General features: G+C 41.3%; 1 protein-coding gene across 1 annotated transcript in view; it reads right to left on the bottom strand.

Annotated features, from left to right (window-relative positions):
* The window catches only part of ANOS1 (anosmin 1), a 152,380-nt gene that overhangs the window by 13,516 nt on the left and 118,207 nt on the right, over positions 1-20,657 (bottom strand). The window contains exon 10 of the mRNA XM_015422969.1: positions 1,757-1,854. Coding sequence (XP_015278455.1) covers positions 1,757-1,854 — 98 coding nt within the window. The remainder of the gene's footprint in view (positions 1-1,756; positions 1,855-20,657) is intronic.

Below are 20,657 nucleotides of genomic sequence, written 5' to 3'. Positions count from 1 at the left end.
TAAGATGGAAGTCATGGGAAGAGCCATTGCTGTCGATGTATCCATTTGGATGATATCGAACACAGAATCTGTAACGGTAGGTGGGGGTTGAACCATTGACAAAGCCAAAGTATTAGCCATGCATTTTATGAATTCCCCATAGGCATCCAGGTGCTCTGATGGGGAAATCGGAAGGTCTTCGGCTACGTTTTGCGGTGGAGAGGGGCCAGGTGGGTTTTCTGGACCATCATCCTCTGAACATCTGGAAGCGTCAGAAGTGCCCGAGCGCTCTGACGGTTCTGAAAACAAAGTTGGAATTCCTGGTGTTGATGGCATCAGTATCGACTGTTTTGCTGTCTCAGTGGCCGTAAGCCTTTGCTTAGGATATGACTCTGTCGGTATTGATGGTCATGGCTGTGCGAAATCCGGGGCTTGGGGAGGGTCCCGGTATTGAGAAAGCCTGGACGACAAAGACTATCAGTCCCATTCCATGGGCATGCGTGATGAGAGCCAAGGTATGTTCGTAGCCAGGGGTAGGCTCCACACAGGTATTGCCATTGACATTGATCCCAAGGAATCGGTAGCAGAGAAAATTGTCCCGATGGTAGGTCCCGCTCATCGCTCAGGGATTGGTGCGGGGAGTGATGTGTGGAGACAAGAGCCCCATGTCCCAATCGACGGCTCTCGACACTGGAGGATCTGGAAACCTAAGTCAAGTCCATGTCATGCTCAGAGTCGGTGAGCTGGATAGAGCACAGCATAGGTGAGGATGAGGCACCCTGTAGCTGGCCATGGCCCGAGGAGTCAAACAGCGGAGCTCCAATTGCCGGCACTGGTTCCGACTGTTGATGCAGAGTCGATGGAACCTTACAAGGAGAGCCCTTCTTGTGCTTTTTATGCTTGACAGGCCTAGAGTCCTTGCCCTCCCGGCGTACTTTGGCAGGAGTATGGGCTTCGGAGTGGGACATTGCTGACGAGCATTTCAATACTGGTCGATCGACCTCGATGTTGATCAGGGTCGGAGATACGGCAATTGTCGACCCCGATGCAGCCGTCAACATTGAAGTATGCCAGAAGTATCCTGAGACAATGCCATCAGCAAAAGGGCCAATTCTAGTAACGCGGTGTGTAGTCTGGCAGTTCTGTTCTGTCTTGTTTGCTGTGAGAATTTAGAACAGTGGGTGCAAGAGTCCACTCAATGGGCTTCCCCGAGGCACAATAAGCAAAGCGAGTGTCCGTCCGGGGGAGCAATCTTACTGCTGCATTCCAAACAGCGTTTGAAAAAGCCTCACTGTTTGGCCATAGACCAGGGGGTAAAGGAGGCGTGCTGAAGCAGCGTACTCACAAACACGAAAAACAACCAGTCTATAGTTCCTTTGCAGGTAATATGGACGAAAAGTAAAGTAAGAGATTTGCTGAAGAAAGGCTGAAAAATGAAGAGAAACTACCGACCGGGGTGGGGAGGTCCTAACAGCGCGGTGGTCAGAAAGAAACTGGTGGGATTGTCGTGCCCCTCCCCTAGTTATGCGCACTGGAGCCCTGCACATGACGGGGGAGCGGGTGCGAAAACTTCCTTTGCTTTTGATTTCTAAGACTGGGGTCAGCACAGGTGCACTATATCCCAGAGGTGTGATGCACAGACACCACAAATAAGATTAAGAGCTTTTCAATAAGGTTTAACAAGGACTACATTACTTCCTTGTGTGTGTTTTTGGGATCATTACCTTGTGTGCATTTCCAGTTTTCAAGTTAGTCAGAAGATTAAACTTCCACTTACATATGTGATACCACTGGATTTTTCAGGCCCCTTTGTCTCATTGTGTGTACAAGATTCTGGAAACCACTGGACATGGTATCTACTCCTACTGGCAGCATCTAAGTCAAATAAAAAAATACACATAAAATAGTCTTACGTGCTAAAGATGCCAGCAACTTTTACTGGCCTCTGATTTAAAAGCAGGATACCGTTGACACCTAAAGCACACTTATCATAAATAAGAATTTCATTCTCACACAATGGAAGGAGACCACATTCATGTGATTAAGTAGAAATGGCACAGGAAGCCAGTGTAAATTAGATGAACTGGAATTTAAGCATCACATTATTTCCAGTAAGAAGGCCAGCACACTTTGTGCTCCAAAAAACAGAATCTGTGCCAATTATCTGTTCATCAGTACAGAATTAAGCAATGTGACACCATTTCAGAAATCTAATGTTTAGGAGTGTGATATTTACGGCTGCTAACCTCCAGGCAGTTGCTGGAGAATTACAACTGTCTCCAGATGACAAAGATTTGTTTCCCTGAGGAAAATGGCTGCCTTGGAAACTGGACTCTATGGCATTATACCCCACTGAGTTCCCTCCCCTCCCCTCTCCAAACCACACCCTCCCTATGTTCCACCCCCCCTCAAATGTCCAGGTGTTTCCCAACCCAGAGCTGACAACCCTAGGATGTTTTACTGAGGTTGCATGCTTAAAAGGTCTCAGAAGACATCCATCTACACCAATTACCTAGAATTTTAAGCCCAATTTTCTACCACAGCTGAGGAAAAAATATAAAAGTACAACTTGGGCAAACAAAATCATATAGAACTTGATGTTTACAGTGAACAGCTGTAAATGTAATGCATCTCAACCAATGAACATTTTTTTCCCCTGTGGACAGACTCACATTCATAGTCCAAGATGATGCATGTAAAATGTAACACAATGATATTGCTTTTCTGTTACATGCTTTTTGCAACTTTGAGACAGATAATGAATGTTTCAATGTTACTATTAGAAATTGGGATGGGCACAAACCCACTCACAAACTAAAGTTCATGACAAATTTTGGCTGATTTGTGCTTCATGAAGTCAAGTTCGTGGCAGGTCAGCTTGCATGAACTTTCCATGAACTTCCAAGTTGTTTATGGAAGTTCGTGCCAGTTTGTGAGTGAAGATATTTCCAGACAGTTTCCACTCAATCAAAATGTTTACAGAAATTCAAAACAACAACCTGGAGGGCATGTAGAGGAGCATCCGGGGGAGGTCCCCTGTGAGCTTCTTTCCTTTCCCTGTGTATAGAAATTTTGATTTCTGCTTTCTATAATCTATGCCTTCTCCTGTGATGTCTTTCTGATAACATGCTGTGTCTTATTTCCTCTCGCAAGCCAAATGGCCTGACAACAGCTCGCTGCCCTCCTCTAAGTGACAGCCCTTTAAATACTTAAAGAATATCTCCCCGTCCTCTTCTCCAGACTAAACATTCCCAAGTCCCTCAGCCTTTCCTCATAGGGCTTCAGGCTCTTGATCCTCCCCGTCACTCTCCTCTGCATCCACTCCATTCTGTCCACACCTTTTGAAAAGTGAGACCTCCAGAACTGCACACATACTCCAGGTGCGGCCTGACCAATGCAGTGTACAGCAGGACTATGACATCTTGCAATTTGGATGTTATGTCTCTGTTGATACACCCAATATCACATTAAACTTTTTTGTTGCTGCATCTTACTAGCTGCTCATATTTAACTTACGATCCACCTGTACTCCAAGATCGTGTTCACGCACACTGCTACCCAGAGGTGCATCCCCCATCCAGTATTTGTGTTCCTCATTTTTGTTACCCAGATGTAGAACTTGGCACTTAGCCTTGTTAAACTGCATCTTGTTCACATCTGCCCAGTTTTCCAGTGTGTTCAGATCTTGTTGAATTCTATCTCTATCTTCTGGCATGTTCACTGTTCCTCCCAATTCATTTGCAAATTTAATGAGTAGCCCCTCCACACCCTCATCCAGATCATTTATAAAAAATATTGAAAAGTGCAAGGCCTAGAACTGAGCCCTGTGGCACCCCACTGGATACCTCCCTCCATTCAGATGAAATGCCATTGAAAACTACTCTGAGTGCAGTTCTCCAAGCAGTTCCTTATCTACCTATCCTGGAGTCCACTCCACAGTCCTCTAGTTCATCCTATTGGTTTGCCATAAGTCAGTTGTGACTGCCAGCACCTCTCTCTCTCTCTCTCTCTCTCTCTCTCTCTCTCTCTCTTTCACACACACACACACACACACCACATTTCAAGAGGCTATACAATATTTTTGTGCAAAAATTTTTTGCTTCTGGCTACTCACAGAGGAGCCTACTATAACCAATGACCACTTCCACAGATCACAAAATTATCATTTAATGCCTAAGTTTAGGCAAAACATTGCATTGGACTGTTTTTGTTAACACCTAAATGTAGAGAAGTTACCCTTGCCAAGTAATAAACTATTACCGATAACTCTAGTAATTTTCCTTTGCTGTGCCAGCCTGAATTAGTTTCTAGAGTGGCTGATCTATGCTACCCAAGAGAAAGGAAGCATACCTCATCACCAATGGTTAGGTCTAACCCAGTGTATAAGCTAGTGCTGAATCTCAGAATCTGCTCATAAGGTTGGTAGGAGACTTTTAAAGTATCTTATTGTAATGATTTGCAAAATTGGACCAGAAAGCTGACTTGCTCCTCTTTGCTGACATCCCAGCATAATGGTATAGTGAGATCATACATTACCGAGATCAATCTAAGGAGAAAAAGACAGGTGTGCTCAACGAAACTGAAAAAAACCCCTCACTGAAGAACAATACAAAATAAATGTAAGATGATTCCTTATGGAGTTAGTTTTGGATATGGCAACAGTAGTGATAACAAAAGCCACTTAATTTTTATTCAAGTTTGGCTTTCAAGTTTCTCCATATGCTAACAGTCTCAGAAAGAGAGAAATCAAGAACTTATTTACAATAAGTGTGAACAGGGGTAAGGTTGCTGAATCAAATAGTTCAATAGTTGGCAACAGTGGTTTTTACTTCTTGCATAAGTGTCCGTTTGTCAAGAAATAATTTTCATACCTGTCAGACAATCTACATCTATCATCAGCAACAATATTAAACTTTGCACAATTCTCTGTTTACAAATGGAATCTATTCAAAGCCTGAGTTCTTCATCTGCACTCAATCAGCACTCTATTTGATCTTTAATGTAAACATTAAAAGACTTTGTACTTTGCAAGCTTGTACTGAAAGCAAACAATGCTTGTAAATAGAGTTAAGAAGAGACTGAAATACATTTCGCTATTCCCCATGAATAAAAATTAAAGTTCTTTCAGTTATGGCAGAACACAGATCTGTATTTGGGATTATGGAAACCATTGTAAAAGAAAAACATGTGTAGGTCATAATTGTCAAATATCACTCCCCGTTTGCTTCAGTGGGGCTGTGACTATGTTTAACAGCCACTCAGTATTCTTTATTTTGAACACTATAGACTACTAAACATTCATGTAATGGGTATTGTTTCCTCCAAAAGGAAAGCTGGAACTGCATTCCCGTGATGACTAATTTAATGGAAGCACTGCAAGGGACATGTTTGTTCTGCTGGAATGTCTCTGAGCAAATAAACAAAACTGGACACTAGTTGCAGTAACTGAATGAAGGTGAGATTAATTCCAATTTCTCACTATAAAAATATAGCAATTGTTTCAGTAAGTAACAGAATATGTAAGTAAAGATCTAAGTGGCAAAACTGGATCATCATGGGCCTGAACAAGGAAGTGGGGAGATTAAATGGAAATCTACTACTCGCAGTGGAGTGACAAAAGGGAAGGTGCTGGTCGCTGGCGATTCCCTGCCAAGGGGGTTGGAACATGTTTCCAGGCTGAATCCCTTGACTCAGCAGCTGTGTTGCTTTTCTGGGGTGAAGATTAGGAACATCATGGATAGGAGGATGAGATTTATTAATCCTACCGATTATCACCCCCTTGTTACGATTCATGTGGGAATGAATATGTGGCTGATCTCCACTGAGCATGTTAAAATGGATTATAAGAATTTGGGGAGATGGTTAAAGGATCTGAGAGTTCAGACTGCATTTTCCTCAATCTTTCCTGTAGAGGAAGAGGAAGGTGGAGGATGCAGCAGATTTTGGAGATAAACTGATGGTTGAGATAGTGGTCCCTGCCAGAACAATTTGGCTTTTAGGTATCATGGATAAGGATTCCTTGAGGATGGTCTGCTTGTGAGGATGGGGAACAATGTGTTTGGTCAGCATTTGGCTAGATTCATTTGGAGAACTTTATATTGATGTTAAAGGGGAATGAAGCTGTTTGCTGGAGAGCTTTGATTTAGAGAGGGATTTGATGAGAGGGAGGCATTTGGGAAGTTGATGGAGAAGCCAAAAGGACATGGGGATGCCAGGCCTAGGGGATGCCCAAATTATAGGGAACAAGCAGGAGGGAGTTGAATTTATAATCCAGATGGAAGGATATTATGGAGATGTGGCATTATGGAGACTTGGTGGGATGATTATCATGACTGGAGTGTCGCAGTGAATTTTTAAAAAACTTTCCTCCGAGAGGAAAAGGTGTGGCTTTGTACATTAGGAAAGGGTATGACTGTCAGGAAATACTGGATGATGAATGTAATGGTTCTGTGGAAATGACTGGGTCAGAATAAGGAATGGACAGACCAATGGTATTGTAGTTACAGTTGCTAATAGATTGCCTGATAAGAGAGAAGAGGAGGATGCTCTCCTTTTGGGACAACTGGCCAATGTGTCCAAACAATATGATCTAGTGGTTACAGATTATTTTAATTTTCCTGATGTGTGTTGAAATACTTACTCTGCCAAGTGCCCAGGGTCATGAAATTTCTTGCTTTGTTTGCAGGATAACTTCCTTCTCTCAACAAGTAGAAGAGGTGACTATGGGGACAGCTATTTCAGATTTGATTTTAACTAATAGGGAAGAGCTGGTAGAGGAGGTGAGAGTTGAGGGAATGCTGGGGGAAGCAATAATATGTTGTTAGAATGATCTCTTTTATGGGATATTAAGACTGCTTGTAGCCAAAAATGTATGCTGGATTTTAGCAGAGCTGATTTTAGCAAATTAGAGAGAAGATGGGAAGGATTCCATGAGGAAAAGTGTTAGAAGGGAAAGGGGCAAGTGAAGGCTGGGTTCTTTTAAAACGTGGGTTGTTATAAGCTTAAGCTATTGCTGTTTCAACAAGTTGGAAACATGATTATCATGATATGGATGAATACAGAGATCTAAGATGGGCTGAAAGAAAAAAAAAATGAAAGGAAAAGCATACCAATGAACAGTATCTATAGATTGCTAAATGCTGTAGGGTGGATATTAAGCAGCAGGCCAAAGCTCAGAACAAGCTAAGATTGGCCAGGCAAGCTCATAATAAAAAGGGATTTTCATTTTTGTTTTTCTACTTATGCGAGCATTAAATGAAGTGTGAAGAAGGTAAGTCAGCTACTGGGTGAAAATGGACAAAACTTGATGGAAGATAAAGCAAAGGCTGAGAATCTTAAAGCCTATTTTGCCTCTGAAGAACGATAGAGGTCCATCTGGACACAGTGGTGTGCAGGATTTGGGTTTGTATGTGGATATAGATACAGAGATTATTCAGAAATATCTGGATCCTTTGGATGGGTATAAGGGTCAGATGATGTCCATTTGAGAGTGCTTAAAGAACTAACTGGGGAATTGGCACAAGGGATGGGCATGAATTGGCTCATGAACATGAGTTTGGGCCAATTTGTGGTTCGCAAACCGAAATTCATGAACTGAAGAGCCACCACAATTTCCACAAATGTTAAGGCAGTTTGTGGTGGTTTGTGAAGAGCAGAAAGCAGAAATCATTTAAACCCCTGCTTTCTGATCTTCATAAAAACCGATGAGTGGCAGGAAGCAGAAAGCAGGGGTTACAAACCACTACAAACCAGTTTGGTTTGCAAACCAGCCTCCCGGTTCATATTTGTTCATGGTTTGGTTCATGGTTCAGTAAAAATGCGGCTTGTGGCCACCCCTAATTATCCATTTATCTCTTGGAAGATGGGCGATGTGCCAGGTGACTGATGAAGGGCTAATGTTCCAGTTTTTAAAAAGAAGAGGAAGGATGATCTGTGAAACTGTAGGTCAGTTAATTTAACCTCTGTCACAGGGAAAGTCTTGAAACAGATTTTAAAAGGGCTGATTAGTAAACATCTAGAGAATAATTTGGTGATAAATAGTACTCAGCATGGATCTGTCCCTAACAGGTCCTGTCAGATTAATCTCATTTCCTTTTTTTGATTGGGTGGCAGGTTTGGTAGATTGTGGGGAGGCTGTAGCTACTGTATGGCATTTGATTTTAGTATGGCATTTGATATGGTACCCCATGATGTTTTGATTGCCAAGTTGAAGGGCTGAGCATTAGATTTTAGATTGTTAGGTGGATAAGAAATTGGTTGGATAAATGCACCCAGAGAGTGGTAGTTAATGGTTCCTTGACTGTTGGAGGTTGGTATCTGGTGGGATGCTGCAGGGCTCAGTTTGGGGCCCAGTGCTTTTTAATATTATATCAACAATCTAGATGAAGATGTGAAGGGACTATACAGTACATCTGCAGATGACAGCAAACTGGGTTGGGTAGTGAACACACCAGATGATAAACCACAACCAGACTTGGATACTTTGGGGGGGGATGGGCAGATGAGATTGAATAGAAATAAATGTAAGGTTTTGCAACTGTGTAGTTAAAATGTTATGTACACGTACTGCATGGGGGATACTTTTCTGGGTAGCAGTGTGTGTGAATGGGTTCTTGGGTTTTGGGAGGGACTGCAAATTGAGTATGCGTAGCCAGTGTGATGTGGCAACAAAGAAGGCAAATTCAATATTAGGGTGTATCAACAGATATGTAGTGTCTAGGACACAAGATGTACTAGTACCACTGTACACAGCACCAGTTAGGACCCACTTTGAGTATTATTCTCCAGTTCTAGAAGACTTCTTATAGGAAAGACATAAAAACTTTAGAGCAAGTGCAGAGGAGAGCAACAAGAGTGATTAGGGTTTTGGAGACTAGGTCTTACTAAGGCTACAGGAACCGGCAATGTTCAGCCTGGAGAAGAGAAGGTTGAAGGAGGATATAATTACTCTTTTTAAGTATTTGAAGGGCTGTCATTTAGAGGAGGGTAGGGTGCTGTTTCAGTTGGCAGTGAGGATAGGACATAATGGCCCCGTTCACACGGAGCAGAAGCCACGCTAAATAGACGGAAGAGAGGCGGAGTTACCTGGCACGATCACACGGCAACATCTGGGGAGCGTAGAGCTCCCGTGGTTGAACTGTGGCGAACCGCCGATAAAACGGAGCAAAAAACTAGTACCTCGGAGGTACTAGTTTCCGGAAACTGCGGGGCAAGGGCGGGCGTCTGATCGCGTTTCCGGTGGCATCCGGCGCCCGTCCATGTCCCCTTGCGAAGAAGGTTTTTTTTTCCCCAAGTTTCTGTGGTTGCGCATAAGCACTCAACGGAGCATGCGCATTCGTAGTGTACACAAAAAAAGAAACCCAGTTCGCCGCGCCGCGCGCTTCTTCGTTGCGCGCAGGCATGTGTTGTGATCGACGCCTCTCCGTAACCACGGAAGCTCCACGGTACCTCCACAGAACCTCCACAGGAGGTATGATCACTTTACTGCGTGTTAGTTTGCCCCGGGGCAAACAGCCACACTTCTCCCCCGCAGTTTCCTGCGCGTGTGACCGGGGCCAATAATAGGTTTACATTATGGATGGGGAGATACTAGCGGGATATTAGAAAAATCTTTCAACAATAGAGTAGTTCAGCAATGGAATCAGATGCCCAGAGATACTGTGGGTTCTGCCTAGAGATGTAAAATTTCTGGAAATTTTGAAGCTCGGAAAAAACCCCATTTCCCCCCCAGTTTTTTTCGGGGGGAAATGGAAATTTTCGGAAAAATTGGAAAAAATGCTACATTAGCATTTCTTTTGTCTTTTCTAAATTGAAAGTCATTCTGTTACTTTAGGAACATAAAATATGACTATGGACATTTTTACTTGGCATGAAATTATCACAACTAGCATATTAAAAATATAGTGTATCCAAACAATTATTACAAACAAAATACCCACCCACATGCAAAAACAAAACTGAAACCTTTTTATTTTCTTCTGACAATAGCACCTCCTAAAGAAAGAAATGCATCTTGTTCTTGCATTGGAGAGTTCAGTTTGTAACCTAGGACTTGCTTGTCCTCAGTGCACAGAAATTAGATCAATCTGATACCATATATATATAAGAAATGATTTGGAAAATATTTGAACACCTTGTCTTAAAATATTTTATTCATCATATTAAAATAAAATGTTCCATAATCAATTTTTTTCCTTTTCTTTTTTTTCAATTTTTCCAATTTTTCAGAAAAAAACAAAAAAGTTTCAGAAAAAAAAAAACGGGAAAAAATGGTTTTTCCCCGAATTTTTCCGGTTTTTTCCGGGCCTTCAAATCTCTAGTTCTGCCTCCTTGGAGGTGTTTAAATTAATACTGAACAAGCATTTGTCAGGGATATTTTAGATCTTCCTGCATGGTGCAGGAGGTTGGACTGGATAGTCTTTAGGCCCCTTTCAACTTTTTAATTCTATGATTCTATGCATATACCAAGATCAGAATCTTTGTGATTGAAATCAGACTAAAATCCATAAATCCCTGCTTTCGGGTCACATTATCCACCTTTCTTACTCCTGCTTTAAAGGGGCATGCCTGTTTTCATGAAGACTGTGCACTGCACTTTGTTGTACCCCAGGTACATGAGCAAGAAATGCAGGTATTATTAATTACTTAGAAAGAGAGTTTAAAATTGTCATCAAAAATGCACCTCTGCTTAGAAAAGAACAGGGCTTTGATCTCATTAGCGGCCAGCAAAATGAATGGATACGCAATCCTATTGATTCTAAAACAGCAAAATATTTGTTTAAAAGTCCTGAGGCAGCAATCCTTAATGAAGGGAACAGTCTAATTAAGCTCAGTTGCATGAAATAGGCAACATGCATTTGCCCTCTAACATTTTGCAGGGCTTGCAGGTTCTTGAAAATCCTACTTTTTGCCCTTCCAAAAAACAATAGCTATAAAGGCTATAATATTTTAAATTCCTTGTGATTTATACTTATTTTATGAATTTTAGCTTTTCATGTATGGTCATTATAACTATTTCAGCATTAGGTAATACAAGTGAAAACTCACAAGGGGTTGCAGGGAGCATCTCATTTCCCCCTCCCTCACTATTTCCTCTTTTCCTCCCTGCAAGCTCCCACAGCTTCTCCCGTTTTCCTGCTTCCTTTTCTACTTCCCAACCAATGCCAACCTACCTTCCTGTCTTCAGTTGCCCCCCTGCAGCATCTGCCTAGGAAAACTATAGCTTAGTTTTGTGTTGCCAACTCCTGGGCAAGGCCCACTTGCCTGTTAGGGAACCTGCAAGGAATTGGGGGGGGGGCACATCACTTTCCCCTATATTCCCCTCCCTACATTATTTCGTTTTCCTCTTCTCCTGGCAACTCCATATCCTCTGCCCTTTTTCTTCCTCATTCTTTCCTTCTCATTCAACAACATTTTATCTGTTTCCCATTTTCAGCTATATTTATTATTTAGTTTCTTCATTTATTTTGTTGTTGTTCAGTCGCACAGTCGAGTCCGACTCTTCACGACCCCATGGACCAGCTCCCGCCAGGCCCTCCTGTCTCCCGCTGTCCTCTGAAGTTGGCTCAATTTCATGTTCGTTGCGTCGATGACACTGTCCAACCATCTCATCCTTTGCCGTCCCCGTCTTCTTTGACCTTCAATCTTTCCCAGCATCAGGGTCTTCTCCAGTGAGTGCTCCCTTCTCATTTGGTGGCCAAAGTATTTGAGCTTCAGTTTCATTATCTGGCCTTCCAGGGAACAGTCAGGGTTGATTTCTTTTAGGATTGACTGATTTGATCTTCTTGCAGTCCAAGGGACTCTCAAGAGTCTTCTCCAGCACCATAGTTCAAAAGAATCTATTCTTCGGCGCTTGGCCTTCCTTATAGTCCAACTCTCGCAGCCATACATGACTACTGGGAATACCATTGCTCTGACCATACGGACTTTTGTTGGCAGGGAGATGTCTCTACTTTTTATCATGCTGTTTAGGTTCACCATCGCTTTCCTCCCAAGGAGCAGGCGTCTTTTAATTTCATGGCTGCTGTCACAGTCTGCGGTGATCTGGGATCCCAGGAACGTGAAGTCTGTCACCACTTCCACGACTTCCCCTTCTATTTGCCAAGGAGTGATGGGGCCGGATGCCATGATCTTAGTTTTTTTGATGTTGAGCTTCAAGCCCAGTTTTGTGCTCTCCTCTTTTACTCTGAGCAGGAGGTTTTTTAGGTCCTCTTCACTTTCTGCCATTAGAGTGGTATCGTCTGCATATCTGAGGTTGTTGATCTTTTCCCCAGCAATCTTAATTCCCGCTTGTGATTCATCTAGGCCAGCATTTCGCATGATGTACTCTGCATATATATTAAATAAGCAAGGTGACAATATACATCCTTGTCGTACTCCTTTTCCTATGCTGAACCAATCAGTTGTTCCATATCCGGTTCTAACTGTTGCTTCTTGGCCCTTATACAGGTTTCTCAAGAGACATGTGAGGTGGTCTGGTACTCCCATCTCTTTAAGGACCTGCCATAGTTTGTTGTGATCCACACAGTCAAAAGCTTCATTTATACCCCACCTTTATCCACTATGGGGGCCAAGGCAAGGAGAGGGACTTTAGACTTACGGAGGAGTATAATGGCATCCAGTCTACCTTCCAAAGTAGTCATTTTCTTCAGGAGAAATTATTTCTGTTGCCTGGAGAGCAGTTGTAGTCCCAGAAGATGGGACTAAAAACATTGGCACAATCCACCCTTGGTGAATATTTGAAGTCAAAAATCATGCATCTATATAATCTGATACATTTTAAGATTTCAGTGTAGTTCAAGGTTATTGCAATTTGTTGGGTCCCTAATTAATTGGAATTAATTTCTCATTTGATTAACTTTGTTATATACATTTTTTTACAGAATCTGCATTCCTTGGATATGTGTGCTTAAAAGTTTAAGAAAACCCTCATACAAGCTAATTCTTTTGTCACACAGGATATTTGAAATCTGAGTAATGCATTCCAAAAACATTTTTTAAAAGCTTTATGTCGTTAAATTGTTTATTTTTCATGTATAAATTATTGAATAATTTTATTTTTATTCATTTTCATCCTTATAATCAACCTGCCTTGGCACTAAAATATGTTTATATGTCATAGTGTGCACGTATATACAACAATCTGACCACTGAGGAAGGCTTTGGAGGCTGAAACATGTTTGGTCCAGTTTTAATTTGGTTCAAGGTTATCAACCCAGATATATTGAATTATTGGTCCTATTTTATTGATTCAAGACTTTTAACCTATATATATTGAATTATTGGTCCTGTTTTATTGGTTCAAGGCTTTTAACCTAGAAATATGGTTATATGGACTCAGGACTTTCGAGTTCAAATATTCTCTACTTCAAGGGTGGATCGTGTTAATGTTTTAAAACATAGTTTTACTGCACTTTGTAATAAGTACATATATTTTAATTTATTTCTCTCAAAAATTTTCTCTCACCCAACCTTTGTTGTTTTCTAAAGGGTTCCCCCTCCCTTCTGTTTTGGTTTGTCTAAGAAGATGGGCCATTGGCCTGATCCATCATGGCTTCTCTTATGTTCTTAAGATCACCAGCCACTATCTGGAGGTTGGCAACCCTATCTCCTCTTTTTTCATACTCACAACAACCATGTGAGGTAGGTTAGACCGAAAGTGTGTGACGGGCCCTACATCTTCCATGACAGACTGGTGATTTAAACTTGTTTCTCCCAGACTCTAGTGTGAAGCTCTAACTACTACACCCCACTGGCTTTCATAGGGTGGTAAGCAGCCAGACCTAGGTGAGTCATGTATGTCAGGTAATAGTAGTTTGCCTGGTGGTTGCTGCCAGGCCTGGTCCAATGAGTCCTCCCTAAAAGGCCAAAAGAGCCCTGGAAAGATTCCCTGACCCCATCCCCTGCCTTTTACTGACAAAAACTGAGCCTAAAATGCTTTAGTTGCCTAGTAACAGCCAACGAGGTCTTCTACAGGCACTCCTTTTACCATTTTGGGTTTTTATCCCCCCCCCCAAACCTTTGGCTCTTTTCAGGTTTTCAGAAAAATCTGTCTTGCCCATCCACAGTTCCAGTCATCAGATTTAAGTATCCAATGATTTGGCCGACTTCACTATTAGAATATAAGATTATAAGTGCTTTGATATATGATGGCCATAGAAAAGCCAGCTTGTACTGAGTTGGATCCTGTAGCAAAGGAGTTGGGGGAGCCCCCTCTTCCCCCATACACCTCTGACTCTCTCATCACACTGATCCTGGGAGGAGGTCCCCTTAGCACCCAGAATCAACTTTTCAAAAGGCATTTGGGCTGCAGCAGGTATGGGGAGGCATGAAAATCCAGCTCTGCTGACAGAAGTGGTTGTCAGTGATGGTTTGCCATGAGATCAACCCATCATTTTCTAGGTGTTCCTAGATCAAGGTGGGCAGCCGTGTTGGTCTGAAGCAATAGAACAAAGCTAGAGTCCAATGGCACCTTTAAGACCAAAAAAGTTTTATTCAAGGTGTAAGCTTTCGTGTGCACGCACACTTTGTCACCTTGAATAAAATTTTGTTAGTCTTAAAGGTGCCATTGGACTCTAACTTTGTTCTAGATGTTCCTAGTTAGTGATGTATTGGCCGGGCACTCTTCCACTGACATATATAGTTTACAATGACTTATATATAGTTTGCAACAGATGAGTCACCACAGGTCAGTTGGCTGGGCAGTGTTCTGTACACAGATATTCCCAGAATCACCCTCTGGCATCCCCAATAAGAAGATATCTAGTAGCAAACCTTTATGAATGACAGTTAAAATAGTCTATACTAGGTTAAGATGGCCTTTCAGTCTGAGTCAGAATAAAGCAAACATGCATTATGTATGCAGCCTTCTTCCACAGCCCTAATGCACAATCAGCGGCTCAATTGACTGCAGAACAAGGACTGCTTGTTCAGTTGTGAGGTGGTGTCAGCTGCACTAATGAAAGTGATAAGCAAATCAGGCATGTAATAAGAAACCAAGCGCTAGCCCTAAACCTCATTATGTATTTACATGTGACTGTCAGTGCTAAGTCAATTAAGATATTTCACTTTAAGTACAATATATGATCAGCATTGTCCACTCTTTTAATATGTGGCCGTAATTTTACACTCAAATGTTCTCTAGATCTTAATCCACTTACTGCAATATTTCTTCTTCTAGGAAATTGTTGAAAAACCAAGGGCTCTGGATCTTATGAGCCTCTGTAATAGCTAAATTAGTAATTATTCAAAAGTGGAAAGCAATAGCTATGCCATTTACTGAAATATCGACTGAAGCAATGATAGACCTTCCAGCCAAAAAAAAAATTGCCTTTCATAGACAAGAAATTTTTTTGAAATATCATCACTCTTGGCCTGAGTTTGTAGACTTGTTTGGACATTAACGTGTGCGTATTAGGCTGTATAGGGAGCTGCGGTGGCTCAAGTGATTAAGACGCTGAACTGCAGGCTGTGGAAGGTCAGTAGTTCAGCAGTTTGAGACCCGGGTTGCCGCATGACGGACTGAGCTCCCGTCTCTAGTTCCAGCTCCTGCCAACCTAGCAGTTCGAAAGCAAGAAATTGCAGGTAGATAAATAGGTACCACTTCGGTGGGAAGGTAACAGCGTTCCGTGTGCCTCGGTGTTTAGTCATGGCAGCCACATGACCACGAAACATCTTCGGACAGCGCTGGCTCTTCGGCTTTGAAACGGAGATGAGCACTGCAACCCTAGAGTCGGACTCGACTGGCTTTCGAGTAAGGGAACCTTTACCTTTACCTTTATTAGGCTGTATACACTGTAGAATCTGCTGGTCACTTCAGAGGTGAGCATAATTTTTTTGGGTCTGTCTCTAATTGGCCATGAAAGAGTGTTTTTTTTCTCCATTTCTTTCAGTATCAGGGAGCTTAAACTTATTTAAACAGACAGCGTAGACTTATAAGGTCCTAACTAAGGGGCAGGTATGAAGCCAGCAGCAGTGCTGATCAAGTTCAGAGCTGGAACAAGTTTTGTTTTGGCACTTGCTGGCAGCAACTCATACCAGAGTAAGGGTTATTGATTTGAACATAAATAAGTAAAAAAAAAAAAATCTTTTTCATTAAAAAAATCCAGGGTCTAGAATTGACTACACTATGTCTATTCATCTATTTAAAATTCTATGATGCCTCACAGTCATATGGCTTTTGAGGCTGCTTTTGTTTAAAAAAACATAAAATCACAATACAATACAATCTTACCCCTTAAGGTAAAATGTGATGCCACAATATCAGTACAAACACATTATCAAAGGCTTGGGTGAACAGAAAGACTGTACCTAAATCTAAAAAGAGCAGATATGGAGCAGTGAGAGAGCATTCCATGACAGGGTGCCACCTCAAAGAAGACCATATCTTGCACAGCCACTCAAATACTTGCACTCCTAAATCCCACAGAGGGTGTGAATGATAGGGGGAAAGTGGAGGCAATGGATATTGAATATTTATGATTTTATAATACCGTGTTTCCCCGAAAATAAGACACTGTCTTATATTTATTTTTTCTCAAGAAGACACACTAGGGCTTATACCACAAATGCATAGAAATCCTGCTAGGGCTTATTTTGGGGGTAGGTCTTATTTTCGGGGAAACAGGGTATGTTGTGTCCGCTGACTGCCACCAGAGGCCAGCGCACACTCCTGCGCTTCAGTCCGGCAGTAGGGACTAGGATCCTAGTCCCTCCACTGGGGGAACCAATGGGACCGTGGCAGGAGATTCAAACCCGCCAATGGGACCCAGGGGTGTGTCCCCTGGTTGTGTATATAGTTGGCCTGCCGGCCGTTTGTCCCCTGTCCTTGTTGTGTACCAATAAAGCGTGCTATGCACTACGTCGTTGTTTGTCGTTCATCCACGCAGCAACCCACTACACAATATAATAGATACCAGATGACTTTGTAACAGATGCCAAAGGAGTTTTTCAAAAGAGGACAGGGAGGACAATTTTCATATGGTGTCTGCTAATTTTTAGTGAACTAAATAGTGTACTGGACCTTGTTGGCGATTTGTGTATTCTCTGCTGGAAGTTGTGGGAAGAGAGAATACTGGATTTTGAGAAATATTCTGGTGTTTTATAGTTATATTCTATATCCTCCTCTGTTGTTAGAATACTTTGTTCTTATAAGCAATGATACTGGTTAAGAAGGAAAGGAAGCTGACTTAAGATATTTATTCTCAGGATAGTTAATGCTGCAATGAAGCTGCTTTTATAATTTGCTGGGTAGCCACCCACTTAATTTCTGGTAGCATGGGTTCTCAGAATAGGGCCTTGTTCTGATGGAAATCTTGGACAGGTTTTTATGGGAGCAGGAGATCCTTCAAGTAACCCTGCCCCAAGCAGTAAGGGCCCAGAAACAGAGACGCAACCCAAACAGCCAAGTCATAATTCTAGTAGTCAGCATAAGCATTATTGCTGCTTTCTGTCCTAATTTTGGAACATTTTAAAAAGCGGCCTCACATGCAGAGTACTGCAGTAATATACTCTAGATGTAGTCAGAGTAACCATTGCTAACTTCTGCTTAACAAAGCCACAACTACCATGCAAACCAAATACAGATGTGCCACAAGAGACATCTGAACCTCCAACTACAAGCATGGATATATTAGCACCACAAACAACAAACTTGCTCCTTCAGGAAGAAGGGAATACAACCAATTGATTCCTCAGTCCCTCAATACCATCAACAGCGCCTTGAAATTGGCCTCAATATGGATGTTAAAGTCCTGAAGGACCAATAGCCCTTGAGATCAAAACAAATCCAGGACCATCTCAGGTATCTCACAATACTCCAATGTTAAATGTAGCCACAGAGTGCTTTTTTTATATATATTAACGTTCACACAAAGTACCCTGGATTTTCCCAGTACACATCTGTCTAAGAACAAAGATCACAACATTATTGATTTGCATGTTCTTTGTGACATCACAGGAACATTTTTCCAGCCATTGCAATCACAGGATAAGCTGTCAGCCAGTGATGCATTATTTTCTACTTGTCTAGTAGGGGTGCACGCTCAGTATATACTGAGCCGAATAAATACCCGAAAAACACCTTATCAGGTTTTTTTGGTATTTATTCATCTGAATACAGATAAGACAATCTGATTCTGCTACCGAGATAGCCATACCCAAATAAAAGCCTGAGTAAAAGCCAATATTATTCGGGTGCAGCTAGAAGGCATTTAAACTTTAAATGCCTTCAGTTCACTTGCCAAGTTGTGCCACTGTGGCGACATGACTCAGCAAGTAAAATTCTCCATTATACCCTATGGGGAATGCCAATACAATACCTGAATACCAATACAATACTGATATTCGGGAATATTGGTATTTTTTTATTCCAATACACCCAAATTGAGGAAAACAATTTTTTTTGCACACTGCTATTGTCTAGGGACAGCCAGGATAATATTTATAGTAAAACCAATATGTGAACCCAACCCTCTTTATTCAACAATGTTACCTAAGTATTGGGCAGGTAGTGAGAGGAGAGGGAAAGATGCTTTTAATAACCCTACAGACACAAAAATGTTTATTTTAGCACATTTGTTTGCTTTGTTTTCATCTGTTCTTTCCCCCCCCTGTTCCCTTTCAGAGTGTGATCCTTTAGAGAATGACTCCAGTACAAACTCAGTGTAAAGAAGCCAGATGGGGTTGTCTAGTAAAACAAAAGTGGATACCTATGCATAATTCCTTCAGTCTAAGCCCCTTGGTTTCAATTTAAGATTTCTTCTTGTTGTATTGCATAAATGTTTTCCTTATCATCTGTACAAATATTAATGCAAATAATGGATGCAAAGTTTTACTAATAATTTTTCTTTACCAGTGGCAAAGCAGTGATTCTTGTTAGTATATTTAGCAAGAATAGCCAATATTAATTTTCAAAAAGAATCCTAGCTCAGATGGAATGCAAAGAGTCTTGAATTATTCCTAAAATATTTAAGCCATTCCAACAAAAAAAACGGTTTAGGACATGAGTCTCAATTTTATTTTACTTCTCAGTTTTCAGAGATGGAAGACTACTACCGAACCCGCTTACACAGCCAGGAATCTATCAGGACTCTTGCCTTTAGTGCTTTTCACGGGAATGCACAGGGAAGAATTTTACATCAGAATTGAAAATCTCTATAGATTTCTTAGGAAAGATCTGTGGACAACAGATTTCCCCACCCTCACTACTGATTTTTTTAAAACTATGTCCAGCTTTTATCTGAAGGCTACACTTGAGAACTAACATAATGTCCAACAAACTACCAGACCAATTAAATGTCAACAATTAAACACTGTCAGTGGCTCATTAAAATAGTTTGGCTTGCATAATTTCATTGACTGCTGTTCAGTTAGAAACCCGACTTACTCACTGCTGCAAACTATTCCCAAGTCTTGCAGCAGCAACAGAAATGGCCCCAATCTGGGCTGAATGAGATTTCTCTGCTTTACAGAAAGGCACTATTAATAATGTGTGGGAAGTCTTTCATTCCCAAAATAATATTTTCTACAAACATTACTCCATGGTAATAATTTCATATGTACTCCTCTGAAGAAAAGCCCTTTCTTTGAAGAGGACTTTCATTACAGCAGCCCAGCACAACACAGCTGGAGACTTTCAGCTAACTTTGTTGCTGGCAGTAGTAAGCTACACATTTCCATAGACTTGTTCCAATACCTTATAACTTTAGGGACCACGAGACATCCCACTCTACACTGTGCAGCCTGCATGCCACCTCTGTTCCTTTGGGGTCAAGTGTTCTAGAATCCTACTCTACCTTTTAAATTAGCAAATTTATCACAATTGCTAACTAGACACAGATAAAAACCTTTAAAAAGCAAGGGAAGCAATTTTCCATTTTAAAACCATGAGATATTAACACAGAAAAGTCTATAAAACTTTGCATCCAAGAGCAATAGCTTCAATTCTCCATTCATCAAATGGCTGGAAGGGGAAGGTGCTGTGAGAAGCCTTTATTTCATCAATTTTAGTTCTGCACATAACCCCAATTGTCACATGCAGTTAATCTGAGCACGCATCCATTTTTGGCAGCAGACTCTTACGCATACCATCACCAGTGCCAAGGAGTTAAAAATGATTTGTTTGAATAAGTTAAACTGACCTGCATAAATAGCATATAATTTCAAATTTCACACAGCTAATCGCAAGAAAATCCACACACAACTTTTTTTCCCTTTTCATTGACAAAGCCTGAATTCATGCTCCTTGTAAGATCTACAGACTTTCTCTAACCCCAGCCCCAGATCAAAAGGAGACATATTTTTCATCTCCAAAACAAGTCATTGTCTCCACCTAAACACTATAAAGTTCTACAATAATTACACTTAAGAAAATTGAATATTTCCAACCTACTTTATACTACCTAAAGCATATTCACTGTAATATAGTTTTACTATCACAGAAACAGCATTTTATTCTAACTTTTTTTCTTTAAAAAATACATTTTTAACAAATTATTCATTATATCTCCCAAACTCGTTCAACATGACATATTGGATAAAGTGGTAGTCTTGGACAAGACAGCTCCATTTTGCCTGTCTTATTTGCAACAGCAGTTACGCTGGCTTCTGAAGTGATAACATTCCTAAATTGGTGAAATCTACTTACTATGCTTAATTCCCCTCCCACACAGAAAGCAATC

The sequence above is a fragment of the Gekko japonicus genome, unplaced genomic scaffold, assembly GCF_001447785.1.
Source record: "Gekko japonicus isolate JY-2015 unplaced genomic scaffold, Gekko_japonicus_V1.1 scaffold132, whole genome shotgun sequence".
In the NCBI taxonomy this organism is placed as follows: Eukaryota; Metazoa; Chordata; class Lepidosauria; order Squamata; family Gekkonidae; genus Gekko; species Gekko japonicus.
Note: the sequence above shows the minus strand (reverse complement) of the source record. Positions and strands in the feature narration are given on the sequence as shown.